This window comes from Centruroides sculpturatus, unplaced genomic scaffold (assembly GCF_000671375.1).
Source record: "Centruroides sculpturatus isolate CEXI.00-Female unplaced genomic scaffold, Cexi_2.0 scaffold593, whole genome shotgun sequence".
Classification (NCBI taxonomy): domain Eukaryota; kingdom Metazoa; phylum Arthropoda; class Arachnida; order Scorpiones; family Buthidae; genus Centruroides; species Centruroides sculpturatus.
Genome location: NW_019384877.1, coordinates 255,571 through 269,165, shown reverse-complemented (window position 1 = coordinate 269,165; position 13,595 = coordinate 255,571). Strand labels below are relative to the sequence as shown.

Here is a 13,595-nt window from a genome sequence, read left to right as displayed (position 1 = left end):
GGTAGAAGACGAGCGAGGCGTACACTTGTACGCGTTGTATACATTTTTAATGACGATCGAGCGCGCTCCCTTTTATGGCCGTAGTTTCCGGGCAAACGCCGATAAAACCGTAAACGATCGTTTGGGTTGGAGGACGAACGACTCTTCCTCGTTAATCTCAAATTTTCCACAATTTCGGAAAATGACTATCGTATTTTTGCGCCGGTAAGAGCCGGCTGTCGTTTCCATAAATACTTTAACAATTCGCTATTTAAATTTTTATTACGGTTTATAATATTTTTTCGTCTAGTAACTAGCGCGAACGCGTACAGTACGTCCCTGCCAAATAGTAAGACGACTAAACGTTAAAATGAAAATCGTATTAAACATTTGGACGTTTTAGTCTACGAAGATTCGAGGATACCGAAAAGAGTGACGCCTCCGGGTGGCGGGTAGTCCGTATCTTTTTCGGAGTACCGGAGAATAAGCGAGAAAAATTTACGGCGGATCGACCAAACGGCCGAGAACGGACGGACGCGTTCTATTACGCGCGTATAAACCGAACAGGAACCGTCTAGTCCGGAGACGGGCAACTTTTTTGAGCCCGCGTGCGAAAACTCGAGATAATTCGGCCAGTCGTGGGCTTTCGTTCGACTTTGACACGGTCTATTTCTAAATGAAATTACAGATTCTGCCATCTTCAAGCGCTTCTTACATTTTCCCACACGTATTTACAGTAGAGCGTCGATTATCCGAAAATCAATTATCCGAAAGAATTCCAGTCGGCAAATTTAAATTTTCGCCAGTGCTGCGGCGCCGCAATCTTTGGCTACGTCTCGGGCTACTCAAATATTTTACGTTTTTGATACTAAATTAACTTCTGAAGTACAATTTTCATATTTTTCAATATATTTATTTTGTTTGTACAAAATAAAAAATAATTTTTAACGATACAATAGTCTTCGTTAGGCTTAACATCGACGAAAATTCGACGCGAAGCGACACGCGACGGAGAAAAATGTCAAGCTGGGCTAAATTAATATATATTTTGTACATAATCGGTTATCCGAAACACGGATCTTCCCGAACAACCCCTGTCCCAATCGATTCGGATAATCGACGCTATACTGTATACTGATCGAAAGTATAAAACTCCCGAAACGCTTTCTCCTTTTTCCAATTTTATCAATTAGGAAAGTGCGCCGCCGATTAAATAGCCAAAGTAAATAGTTTTATTTAGGAGATTTAATAATTTTCACGCGTGGCTTCTCTTCTCGATGAACTTTGAATATAGGTAATTAAAACGCATCAGAATTATTATATCTTCTAAGCTTTTCTAAAAGTTTTCTCAGTCCCAGGACCAGTTGACCACGTGTAGGCTATATATAGCCTATTTTTTACTTTAATTTATAATTAAAATGTACGAAGCAGATTATATAAGCCTATTATAACTGGCGATAGAATACGAGAAAAACAATACGGGTATCCCTTAATTAACGCCACGAATTAATCCGTCGACGCTACCGCGTATATGGTAATGGCGTTAATCGGATAGGGCGGTACCCGGGTACTCGACCCAACCATCGCCACCCCCTAAGACAAATATGGATTAATAAGAAATGCTTTTATATTACTTTCGTCGTCCGTAAAAAAGTATTCTACGATAAAAATGTGCAACTAATTTAAGAGTAAAATGAAAGCTTATAGCGGCCCGCCTTCGTCAGACAAAATTACACTCGATCCAGTTTTTTTTTTTTTCACTTAATGCGCGAGGAACGGAATCGTATCGTCCCGTGGTTCGACCCGTCCGACGTTTAGCGGCGTCTTCCCCGTACACGCTAAGAGTATTTTTTACTATTTGCGTAGCGTTATATCCTTTACCGAACTTAAAAGGCGTACGTAATACGCCCGATACGCGTTTTATCCGCGGACATTCCGATTAATTTTACGCGAATAAAATGCCGAGTAAAGTCTTAAAATAAGCTTCTAAACGGAGAATACGATATGGCGTTAGCGGTAATGCGTTAAAATTCGCCACTATCGTAATTAGACTACGGAACTATAAGGGAAATCACCGGGGAAAGGAAAATAGCCAATCCGTCGACGCCTTATTTGCCGAGAAAAACGTATCCCAGCTACGTAAAGACGGCCGTTAAAGCCGCGTTAATCGAAACTTCCGCCGCCCGTATAAAAGGATTGCCGCCATTAATTTCGCGCCTTAGTCAAATCCCGCGTTAAAAATCGATATCCGCGTATTTTTATTTTTTACTTCCATTAACAAAGTATATAATAAACGTAGTAGTAGTAATAGTAGTTGTAGGCCGAGTATTCCTGGGGCGTCCTGGCGGTGGTTTGGCACCGGGGGAAACCATTTCGCGGGTCGCCTTAGGGATCCTATCGTTCTCCGTACGAAAAATGTGGCCGGCCGGTCGGACTCTTCTACCATCCACGATCTTACGAAATTTACGCAACCCACTCCTTCGGGAAACCTCTTCGTCGGTGATCCGATCTAAATATGGGATTTTTAGGATTCGTCGTAGTCATGTCTGTCGGAAGACATCGAGCCTTCTCTCCATGTTTCCCCGTGTCTTCCGGGACTGGCTAGCGTAAACGGCTATCGGAATGGCGACGGAGGCCAACGGGCGGATTTGATTCTCGATGAGACGGATGGTGAGGATAAGATTTTGTTCGTCCGTCGGAAGACCGTCGCCGCTTTTCCCACGCGGCAATTCGCCTCACCGTTTTGGGAAACAACACTACCCGAGTAGGCGAATCTCTTCACCTCCTCCAATCGTTGTTACTCCCGTCGTTTGGGCGTAATTTTCGTCTTCGCGGCGTTTGCCCCGAGGGCAATTTTGTGCGCTTCCCGACTCCATGCGGCCGTGGCGCGCGGTAGCGTCGTCTCGCTTTCCTCTAATAGGGCGAAATCGTCGGCAAAACCCAAATCTCCGACACGGTCCCGGTCGAGCCGATGGATGCCGGCTCCGACGCTCGCGCCGGATGGTCTCGAGGGCGACGAGGAAGAGGAAAGGGGACGGGACTCGACCCCGCCCGATTCCCGCCGTACTTTCAAAAAGTCCGTAATATTAAATTATAAAAATATTTTCAAAAATATTTATTTCTTTCAAAAGTGAATTTTGCAAAGTTAAGAAAGAAGAGATGAATACCATTTATGAAAATATTTATTCAGAATTCTAATGACAGTGACATTGAACTAATTTGCAAGTCATATTCTGATCAGACTGAATATTTAATGGATTCTGGCTAGTATATATTTACAATCATTTTTTTTTTTTTTTAATATACATTTCCCAGTAAATGTAAAATGAATATCTTAGTTGTTGAAAGACTATATTCAAACGATTATCTTTTTCTATCAACTAGTTATTACAAAATTCATGATAAATGAAAAGCTTTTATTAAAAGTAATTATAAATTTATGAAAATAAATTTTTGTATAATTTTNATTATTATATACTTTTACTTTCCCGACTGTTATATAGCCTATATAACAGAGGAAAAGTATGGCAATCGGCCAAAAAATGACCCCTCCCCAAGATTTGTACATTTTTTGACTCGAGACATCTGGAAACGTCGATAAACGCGAAGTGGGCAGAGGATTCTGTATGTATGGACGTTAGTGTGTGCGGGGAGCGCGATTTTCTTCGCCCCGCTTGAAGCTGAATAACTCCCGCGCTTTTTGTCGAAAATTTGCCGGGAGGTTTGCGTATTAGGGGATGGATGCTATTAAATTTTGGTGATTAAAAGTCGAGGAGGTGGAAGATAAAGAGGATCACTGGTCGTACCTCCAGTAAGATTGGACCTAATTAATGACGATTTTACTTCTTATTAGCATTTAAATTTTTTTATTATAATGCTCATCCCTACCGTCAAAGTTAAGATTTTTGTTATTTTATGATAATTAAAAATATAAGACGTTTTTCAAATAAAATATCGTAACGGATGTCGACGCACGCGCAGTTTTAATCGATGTCGCCGGAAAAGTTAAGCGACTCGTTGCTGGATTTTTATAGTTATTATTCTGAAAATAGTCATTTTATCGTTTTTCTTTCTTCTCCTCGTCCACTCACTTAGAATACTTTCCATCTATTTATCAAAATATACGCATTATTTAATATCTTGTGCAAATTCGTCTCGATTGGCAGGCGTACGAGTAATTCCAAAATATTAGGCGTTGCTACGAAATTATCCTTGCCACGGCGGTCTGTCCAGCCTTAGATCGTATCGTACGTACAGCAGAGTACACCGATAAAAGTAACGGAATTTCGTTTCGGCATAAGAGAACTCTGGACAATAATAATAACTTTGGCACATTCAACCATGAAAATTAAAAGATAACCGGTGAAAAATTCCTCGTTATACAGAAACAAAGTGTAGTTGTTTTTATTACAAAGGATACTGCTCTTTCTTAGTCATTTGTCTACACAACGTATTTCTGTGCAAATAGCCAGGTCGAGGTCGAAGTTTTAAACGCGAAAACGTGTACGTCGGACGTTCGGCGCCGCTTTCCCGTAAGCCTAGAATTTTGACGATGGAGTTTGGGACGTCGAGCGTGATTCCATCGACTATTCAAACACCATCGTCGAACTTTTAGGCTTACGGGAAAGCGGCGCCGAACGTCCGACGTACACGTTTTCGCGTTTAAAACTTCGGCCTCGACCTCGCGAATAACAGCACGCTCTTATACGTGAAAATCTTTCGTTTCCACACATTTGAGACCCCTCTTACAACGCGCCCTTACTTGTGCCAGTCTATTTTACCTTATAAGAGCCAGAGTATCGATTTAAATTATACGCAAATATAGTAATATAGTAAGTATTCGGTGACATCTCTATGGTAACAAATATTAAAATAAAAAGCTAAAATAAAAACACGCTTGCAATAGTATAAAATACAGGTGGGAATACGCTTCCACTTCTGGAACTGGAACTGTTGGGCTAGACCGGGAATGGCGAACGTGCCCGAAGTGGCGCGTAACGTATCGTAGGTTTTCGATTTGTCAGCCGTGTTTTTCCCTCATCGTTTCGGTTTATCACCTCGTCGGCCATTCTTTCGATCGGTATTTTTACATTTATTCTAATTAAAGCGTATTCGTTTATTTTTTTTAAATATCGTTATTTCAAATGTAAAACTTTGGCACGCATAAACGTTTTTAAAACTAAGCGTGCTTATTATATGGCTGTCTTGGCCTTCTCCGCGGCAATTCTGTATTAATCGTACGTCGTTAATTAATGTAGTGCCGATTAAACGGATATTATCCGGAAATGTTAAGAAATAAATATTTTGAGTAAAACTCAAAATTAGCTACAAAACGGTGTAACGTGTGAAAACTTTCGCCACTATTTTTGCGGATAACCGGCCATTGAATGGACATGGCCAATTGTTTCGAACGAACTCACCAGAAATTATTTACTTTAGCCAACATTTATAATCCAAGTGATTCTAAGTGAAATGGTAAAAAGGCCTTAATTAAAGTAAAATTTAAGTAGGCGTCGACTGAATATACAACGATTGACACGGAGAAAACTCTTCGTGGCTCTAGTTAGTAGGAAACGACAAATTTCGTTTTATTTCGTCAACTAATCGCTGGCGCTGACTCCATTATTTCTCACTCTTCCCTTTTTTATTTATCAGTTAAAACTACGATTTTAAATATTATAATAATTTAAATTTGTATTTAATTCGTATAATAATCGATGCAGGTTCGAAACTACGCCCTAAAGTTCTACAATACGTTCCGGTTCCCGTGATCAACAATCAAATATGCGAAACGTGGCACAGAAGACGTGGAATCAATATACGAATATACGACGAAATGTTATGCGCCGGATACGAATTCGGAGGTCGAGACTCGTGCCAGGTTTGTAATTAAATATACTTAGCGCGATAAGAATACCACACTTTATATATTTATGGGGTAAAAGCGTGTATGTGCCAGGTGTAGGCAAACTCTTCCCGACACGCTTTCACCTATCCCGATTCGAATATTTCCAATAAATTCTTTATTGGTATTTCACTGTGTATTTTCTAGAAAAATATACGGCGAAATCTTGTTAAATGGATTAGTTTACGGATGACGGACATTCATTTATTTATTTTTTCCGAAAGTACGGACTGTATAGATCCGATACGACTATTTTATCTATAGGGGTCATCTTTGCCTACCCCGTGTACGAGGAAGTGAGTGAATGGAAACGTTTTATACTTCGTTAGGTATAAAAGATATAATTCGATTTAACAAAATGACAACTTGGAAAGATTATCGATATTCGATAAGAGATATAACAGGATTGCGTTTTAAATACTTTACTAGATTTGCCGATTAAAGAGTCGTTGAATCGCGCTGTTATTTGCGTGTTTTTACACTAAGTAGCTAATCATTTACTTTTCTATTTAATGCAACTTTAATAAAGCCTTATCGTACACGACATTTGTTAATCATTTATTAAACGTAATAAAAATTAGAACAATTATAAGCATTACGAGAGTAGAAATAAATAGAATGGTAATGCGCGAAGTCGAAACAGAATATAGAGGCATTAAACAAATTAACATTTTATCTCTTTAATTAATAATTACGTAAAAATGGTACGCGCCATTTAAATCAATTATATGTTTAAAAAGTATTACGAGTTGAAATTTCTCTTACTACTTACAGGGCGATTCCGGCGGACCCTTGATGATAAATAGTTACGGAGTTTGGTACCTGATTGGTATAGTTTCGGCAGGATATTCGTGCGCCAAGCAGTATCAACCGGGGATATATCACCGAGTCAGTAGTTCTTCCGACTGGATATCTTCCAATCTCTATTAACTACCGACTGAACACGCGAGAGGCTTCGCAGTCGTTAACTATACGATGGCCGGTGGTGAGCGTATACCACGACGCTAGTAGAACGTTAATTAACTTGTCCGCTTACACGCTGGCGTGATGTGTGACATACATAAGGTACGGTACTCGGAGAACTCGTCCGACCGTCCACTACCCGTGTACTAGAAGAAGAGAAGAATTGTCCGATGGCAATGACGATTTTATGTACATTTTGTATATACGTCTATATAAATATATAATATATAAATACACTTCGTAGAGTGCCTGAAAATCTAGTGAAAATTCAAGACGTCTCTTTAACGATTTCATACAGAACTCAGAAAATTATCCTATTTTTACGATTATTCAAGAAATAGTATTTCGAAGAAAAACAATGTCATATAGCCTATATATATGTATATTTTTTAAATATATTCGACGGAAGAAAAATTCGAGAATCGTTCTCAATTAATAAATTTTTTTTCAAAAATTGCACTAATTATTCTTACATGACACAACATTTGCGGCCCACGGTGGCCGAGTGGATAAATCCACCCGACACTATCGGTAGTCGGCCAACGGGACGACCACTCGCAGTTTTCCGGTGTTTTCTGGACGTCGGTAACACCTAAATAAAGGCCGGCTTCCCATAGAAAGTTCCCCAGGAAGCCCCCTGGGCAGATCGCCGTAAACAAATAACCAAACCGCAGCATTTGCACAAAGTCTACATTCTCAGGAATAATTTTTGGGACGGATTCTTCCGTTTGTAAACTGCCGTCGAGTAACTAACGGTAGTCTATAAACACAATAAACTTATCTCGTTATAAGTAAGTAATTGGCAAATTTACAATCGTTTCAGTAATGTAAATTAATTGAACGAAAACATATTTTAAATTATAAATAATGCTTACTAATTGAGTTTCGGGCCGGAAGGAAAGAAGGATTTTGAGCTCCTCTTTCCTAATTTTTTTCAGATTATTTGATATCGCTTTAATTTTTCACCAAAATATTACATTTACGTAAAATGCGTAGAAATATAAAATATAAAAATGTTTATACTGTATAGTATAAATTTATTGTAGTGTTATTTATTTGTATAATAATTTTTACGTAAAAAATGTTTATACTACTTTTTCTATTTCAGAATATTATACCTCGATTAGATTTTAATAAATATAATAAATATAAATTCGACTTTACCGAGATAAAACTTTGCATTTTGTCCCTTCTTTTGGCCGTCGACACCATCGGCAGTCCTTAAATGATTCACAAAACTTCGGAGACGACCTTTCTTTCTAGGCTACTGCCTCCGCCGAAGAACGTAAAACAAAGAAAGGACAAAATGCAAAGTTTTATCTCGGTGAAGTCGGATTTTATATTTATAATATTTATTAAACGCCAATAACGCCGGCCACGTATTTTTATATGAATTTTTTTTACTTGTCGATTAGATCTATTTGGGAATATAAAACAAACGTAGCTAAATTTCATTATTATTATTTTTAGATGCCGGGAACGATACGCGCCGTTGCAACTGGTAATAAGAGCAATCGAAAAGAAAGTTATTAAACGGAAAAAGTCGGTTATTTTACATTTCCTAAAGATCCAATAATAAAAAAATGGATTCTTAATTGTAAAAGAAAAGACAAATCCAACTCCGATTCTCGTCACGTTGGCTCCGATCGTTTGGCAGAAAATGATGAGACGTTTAAAAGTCGAATTATTAGGTTAATTAGCCAGACCCGGACTGAAAAACTTCACTACGACAGTAAATTAGGAAATACAGGAAATGAAAATATTAATCGGTGGAATGAAAGAAAGAATCGTTTATTAAAAGTTAATAGAAAAAAACTGATAGGAAAACGTCCGGATGTAAATAACGGAACAAACCGGAAGAACCCCTTAAATGTAACGATTGTAGAACTTCGGAAGATTTTAATTTTAAATTAAAACGTGAAAATCCTGTTATAAAAATGAAGATTAAACGTATTGAAATAAGAATGCCAGCGATCCGAAGAAATCCGAAAGTTTGGAAAAGTAAAACTGTCGTCGTTCGAAAAGAACGCGAAAAATTGAAAAAAAAAACGAATGAAAAAATAAAAAAAAAATTGTTACATCGATAATGAAAGGTACCTTTACAGGAGCGCAAATATATAATCTGCCGGAGAGAAAAAGGAAAGTAAATTTTAATAACAATAGGAAATGAAAAAAGTCTGTACCCGATTTCTTTTAATTCCGTTTTTACGTAACACTTCATTTGTATACGTCGATATTAAAAACGTGTCTGTGACGGAAAATTGTTCTTTTGACAAAGTTATTTTTATACGTATGAGTAAATAATATCGTTTTCGGTAGACGAATATTAAAAATTAAAAAAACGGATCAATATAATTTTTGGTTTAAAAAGAAGTGGTTTGACGATAGAAATTAAATTAATCTACCCGTGTTTAAATAACCTACGTAGAATTTATTAAAATTAATCTTTTAACAAATTCTTATTATATCATAAAATAGATAAAACCCATCTCGTTTAGAAAGTAGAAAAACGCATTTTAATTTACGAAGATTTGCGCAATATTCCGGATTTTTCTTATTTATAATCCATCTTTGTTTACATTTAATTAAGCACGAATCGTAATTAATGAAATATTAGGTCGTAATTAAAGCTACCAGCCTCCGATGGGTAATGCTTTTACCGTAAGGACGTAGTAAGATGTTTTGTTTTGGAATTCGAGTGACGTCAAATAAACGACCGACGAGAAGCCTTTCTTCTCTATCGGGCAATCTTACCTTCTACCAGCTGGCTCCAGACTGACTGGGCCCGAAAAACAAAGAATGGGGCCTTGGTCCGCTTCGGCCGAGTTGCCTGGGTCGATGGATAAACATCGTTCGTTAGATTCTTTTATATTTTCTGAATAGGCTAAAAGTCGCAAATTTTCTGTTGTTTGGCTCTCCTTGGGAACTGGGAAAAGGGCGACGTAAACGAAAAAGAGACGCGTGTCCCTACGTATTGGTGCCCCGCACTCGACGAGCGAATAGACCGAATCGCGACGGATTGAAAATGCCCATGGCGATAGCGTATTCTTTCTCCGAAGAACCCAACTTTCGGCGGAGTTTGATGGTTATCGTCGTCGATTTCGAACAATGCCTGGCCGTCGACGCATTCGTGCCCACTAAAATCGTATGACGAAGTTTGATAGAGGTCGTCGGAGTAAAACGGTAAATGGACGAATCGACCTATCGCCCAACATTTGGGTCGGAGTGATACGGTAATTACGCCATGCCTACACCAACGGGTCTCGAATGGCAAATCCAGAGAAAACCAGGCGGAGTGACGACGGAATGCCAGGACAGAGCGATGGTTCGAGCGACTGTAAGGGCAACGGAGTCGTCGCCGTCGACCGCCCAACCCGTGCCGGGCTCGATTAACGCGGAAGTATTCCGATCGGGGACGAATCGTCTTCGGCGACGAGACCCTCTTTGAACCGAGTTTCGACGACCCGCGCGGACGTATATCGAGACATTCTGGCCATTGTCGGAATCCCTCTTTTACCGTCGAAGGTCGCGCCGCCCGGTAACGGGGAGCTATGGTTTGGGGCGCCATTTCTTTCGATAACCGGATTGTTAGATCCCTTAACGGCGGTCCGTGGCACTTTCGCGGCGCAGCGATACGTCGACGACGTTCCCACAGCTATCGCGATACCGTTCCTTTCGCGGCACCCGGTGCTTACTTTTCGACACGACTCACGCGACTCGCCTCTCGCGCGAATGTCTCGGTGGTTGCCGCATCCCTTCTCGGCCAGCCAGATGGCTAGATCTCTGTCCAATTAAACATATTCGAAGCCCGACGGGGCAGGGCCTAAAACCATCCGGAAACGTCGACGGCTTAGCCCACCATTTCGATACTATTTAGTGGAAAAATCCTCGGAAGACACCGTCCGTCAACTTTATAAATCCGTGCCGCGTCGGATAACAGCCCGTGTTCGGGCAAGAGGTGGGCGAACGTCTTACCGACGTCCTCACTCCGCGTAGCTCTTTCTCCAGAGTAAATCATCCAACTGTTCCGAACGCCTACGATAAACCTACCAAATTTTGTTCTACTTGGATATATTTCCTTCTTGGTGCGTTGAATTTTTTGTCAAAGAGTGTATTTGTCAAAATCACGTAAATAACTTCAACTGTAACGAATATACAGTATTTCGAATATAATTAAATGTATCTTCAAAATGCATTTTATTAATATTGCTAAAAATTCAACGCGTCCGTTCGCATTATTTCAAATATTTTAAAATTTCTTTTAAGAAAGCCACGACTGAAACGACGCTAAAAATAATTTTTTTTTCCGCAAAAAAGTCAATAAATACGAAAGGATACTCGAAGAAAAATATCATTTATAAATGACAGACAAACGAGGCGCGAAGATCACGCCAACGGACGGTAGGTAAAAAGTGACTAAAGAAATTTCTTATGTCACGCGTAAACAAATACGCAACGCGTGAAAAACGAACAAGAAAATAAAACATAAATGTTATTTTTCTGTAAAAACAACACGCAAACCGTAGAAAAACAATACGATTTTCGACAAATTACAAGTTATAACGGCGTAAGTCTACTTTTATACATTTTACGCTACCGTCACCGTCGAACGAGCGACAAAAAGTATCCGGTTGTACGTCACAGAGACGTCCAAATGGGAAACGAAGAACGTTTTAAAATAAGTGGCGTATCCGTCTGTTAATTAGTATTGGCTAATCCAAACCGCCCGATTATTAACAGTTCCCGAACTTCACACCCGACAACGTCGGGTTACTCTATTCGTAATTCGTCTTATTCGATGGAAGCCGGTACCGCGTTGAAAGTAATTTCTCGATAGATTAATTACCAAGTACATCGTTCGTTATTTGTTTTTAACAATTAAACCGCGCCAAATCTTTACTATTATCGGACCCGGCTAGCCCGTAATTCGATCGATGTTAACTCGTTTATTATTAAAGCTAAAATTGAAAATAAAATCAAAATTAATTAATTAAAATTAAGATAAAAATCGAATGAATTGAAAATTTAAACAGTGTTTTTAAAAACAGTTTCGAAGTCGTTTTGAAAGTTTAAAATTGATAGTCAAATTTATTTTTAACATTTTTCACTCGGGAACCTTCGAATGCCGAGAAATACAGAAGAAAGAAAAAAAAAAATTGGGGTTTATTCCGTATTTATGGTTGCTGGCGTACGGGGCGCCATCTTCTTTACCCTCTTCGAAGCTTAATAACTCCCGCGCCTTTTGTCGGAAAAATCCCGATTTTTTTCTTTTGTCGACGTTTCCGTTTCTTCCGAGTACGAAATTGTAAAAATCTTAAAGTGTCATTTTTTGACCGATGGCCATACTTTTCCTCTGTTATAACGGGAAAGTATTGAACAAAGTGCTTTCTTAATTTCTAACCGGGAAAGTTTCTCGGCGGTGTCGTTCGTCGTCTCCGCTGCTCTTTAACTTCATTCGCTTCTTCTCTTTCGATTTGTATATTACGTAACGTTTCACTCAATCCGGCGGGATTTGGTTTAGCCTCTTGGTAAAGCGGTTAAATTAACAATCTGGCTGCGACATATACACGGAACGGATACATATACTTTATATATAAATACAGTTAAGAATATCTAAGAAAAAACAACTCTTTATAACTAATATCCAGTTTGTGTCTTCCTTCTTTCTATTTTTATCTATAATAATCTACTCGAAACCGACGGAATGTGTCTTCACTTATCCAGAGATGGTAAATTAAATTCAAAAATTGGAATTAGTAATTATTTATTGTGACATCGTCACGGTGTCCGGCTGCAATTTTTAATCATATTCTTAATTTACTCAATTTTAAATGTATGTTCCTCGTTACAAATTTGTCGTGTGTTGTCCTTGTACTGTACTGTACAGTACATCATACTTTTCCCGATAACAACAGAGTCGTGCCGGTCATCTATGTAACTCCATTCGGGAAAAAGTTTTGAATTAAATTTAAGTAACTTCTGATCTAGACCGGAAGTTTGTACGTATATACATATAATCGGAGCCTCCTATCCCTAAAATATCGATATCTGGTCTTTACTTTCATCTCTCGTACATCGTTCTCGCGATTAAGGAGGGACAGACAACGGACAACAGTGGGAATTTATTGGTTTACAATTTTTTCAAATTGCAGCCGGGCGAATTTGAAAAGAAACGATTTAACTTACCTTCGCTTTCCTGACTGTTACAGTGTATGGCGATCGGTCAAAAAATGACCCGGCCAAGATCTCTTTTACAGTATTTTCAGTTTTTTCATTTGTAGACCAAAGATCGAACTCAAAAGAATGAAAAATAATAAGGCATAGATTGAGAGTAAATAGTTGAATAAAGAAATTTGGTTTCTTCTATTTGAATAAAACACGTTCTGATTGTTTTTTCGCGTTTGAAATTTACAGTAAAGTAGGCTATTACTTAAGGTGCGACAGCCAATTCTTTGTAGTCCTCGGCTAATCTTTCCTTTGAACTATTTAAAGTTTCCTTAATCAACAAATGAAGGCCGTAAATTCCGATTATTATAAAAAACATTTGCATTGGCGAAAACTCTCGTATACATACTGTCAGAAGTTTTCCTATTACATCGTCAAATTTATCCTTTAAGTAAGATAAATGCGATTGACTTTCGGGTAAATCGGCTTCATCTTTATTAGCAAGGAAATTTTTGATACTTCTCTTTCCAGTGTAATTCTTTCTTACGTAAAATTATCCCCGAACGCTCTACATTTAATTATT

At 38.6% G+C, this 13,595-nt stretch overlaps 1 protein-coding gene across 1 annotated transcript in view; it reads left to right on the top strand.

Moving 5' to 3' along the window:
- LOC111630972 (transmembrane protease serine 9-like) overlaps positions 1-6,814 on the top strand; it is a 53,581-nt gene extending 46,767 nt beyond the window's left edge. The window contains exons 12-13 of the mRNA XM_023375142.1: positions 5,703-5,860; positions 6,659-6,814. Coding sequence (XP_023230910.1) covers positions 5,703-5,860; positions 6,659-6,814 — 314 coding nt within the window. The remainder of the gene's footprint in view (positions 1-5,702; positions 5,861-6,658) is intronic.
- Positions 6,815-13,595: the final 6,781 nt, after the last annotated feature.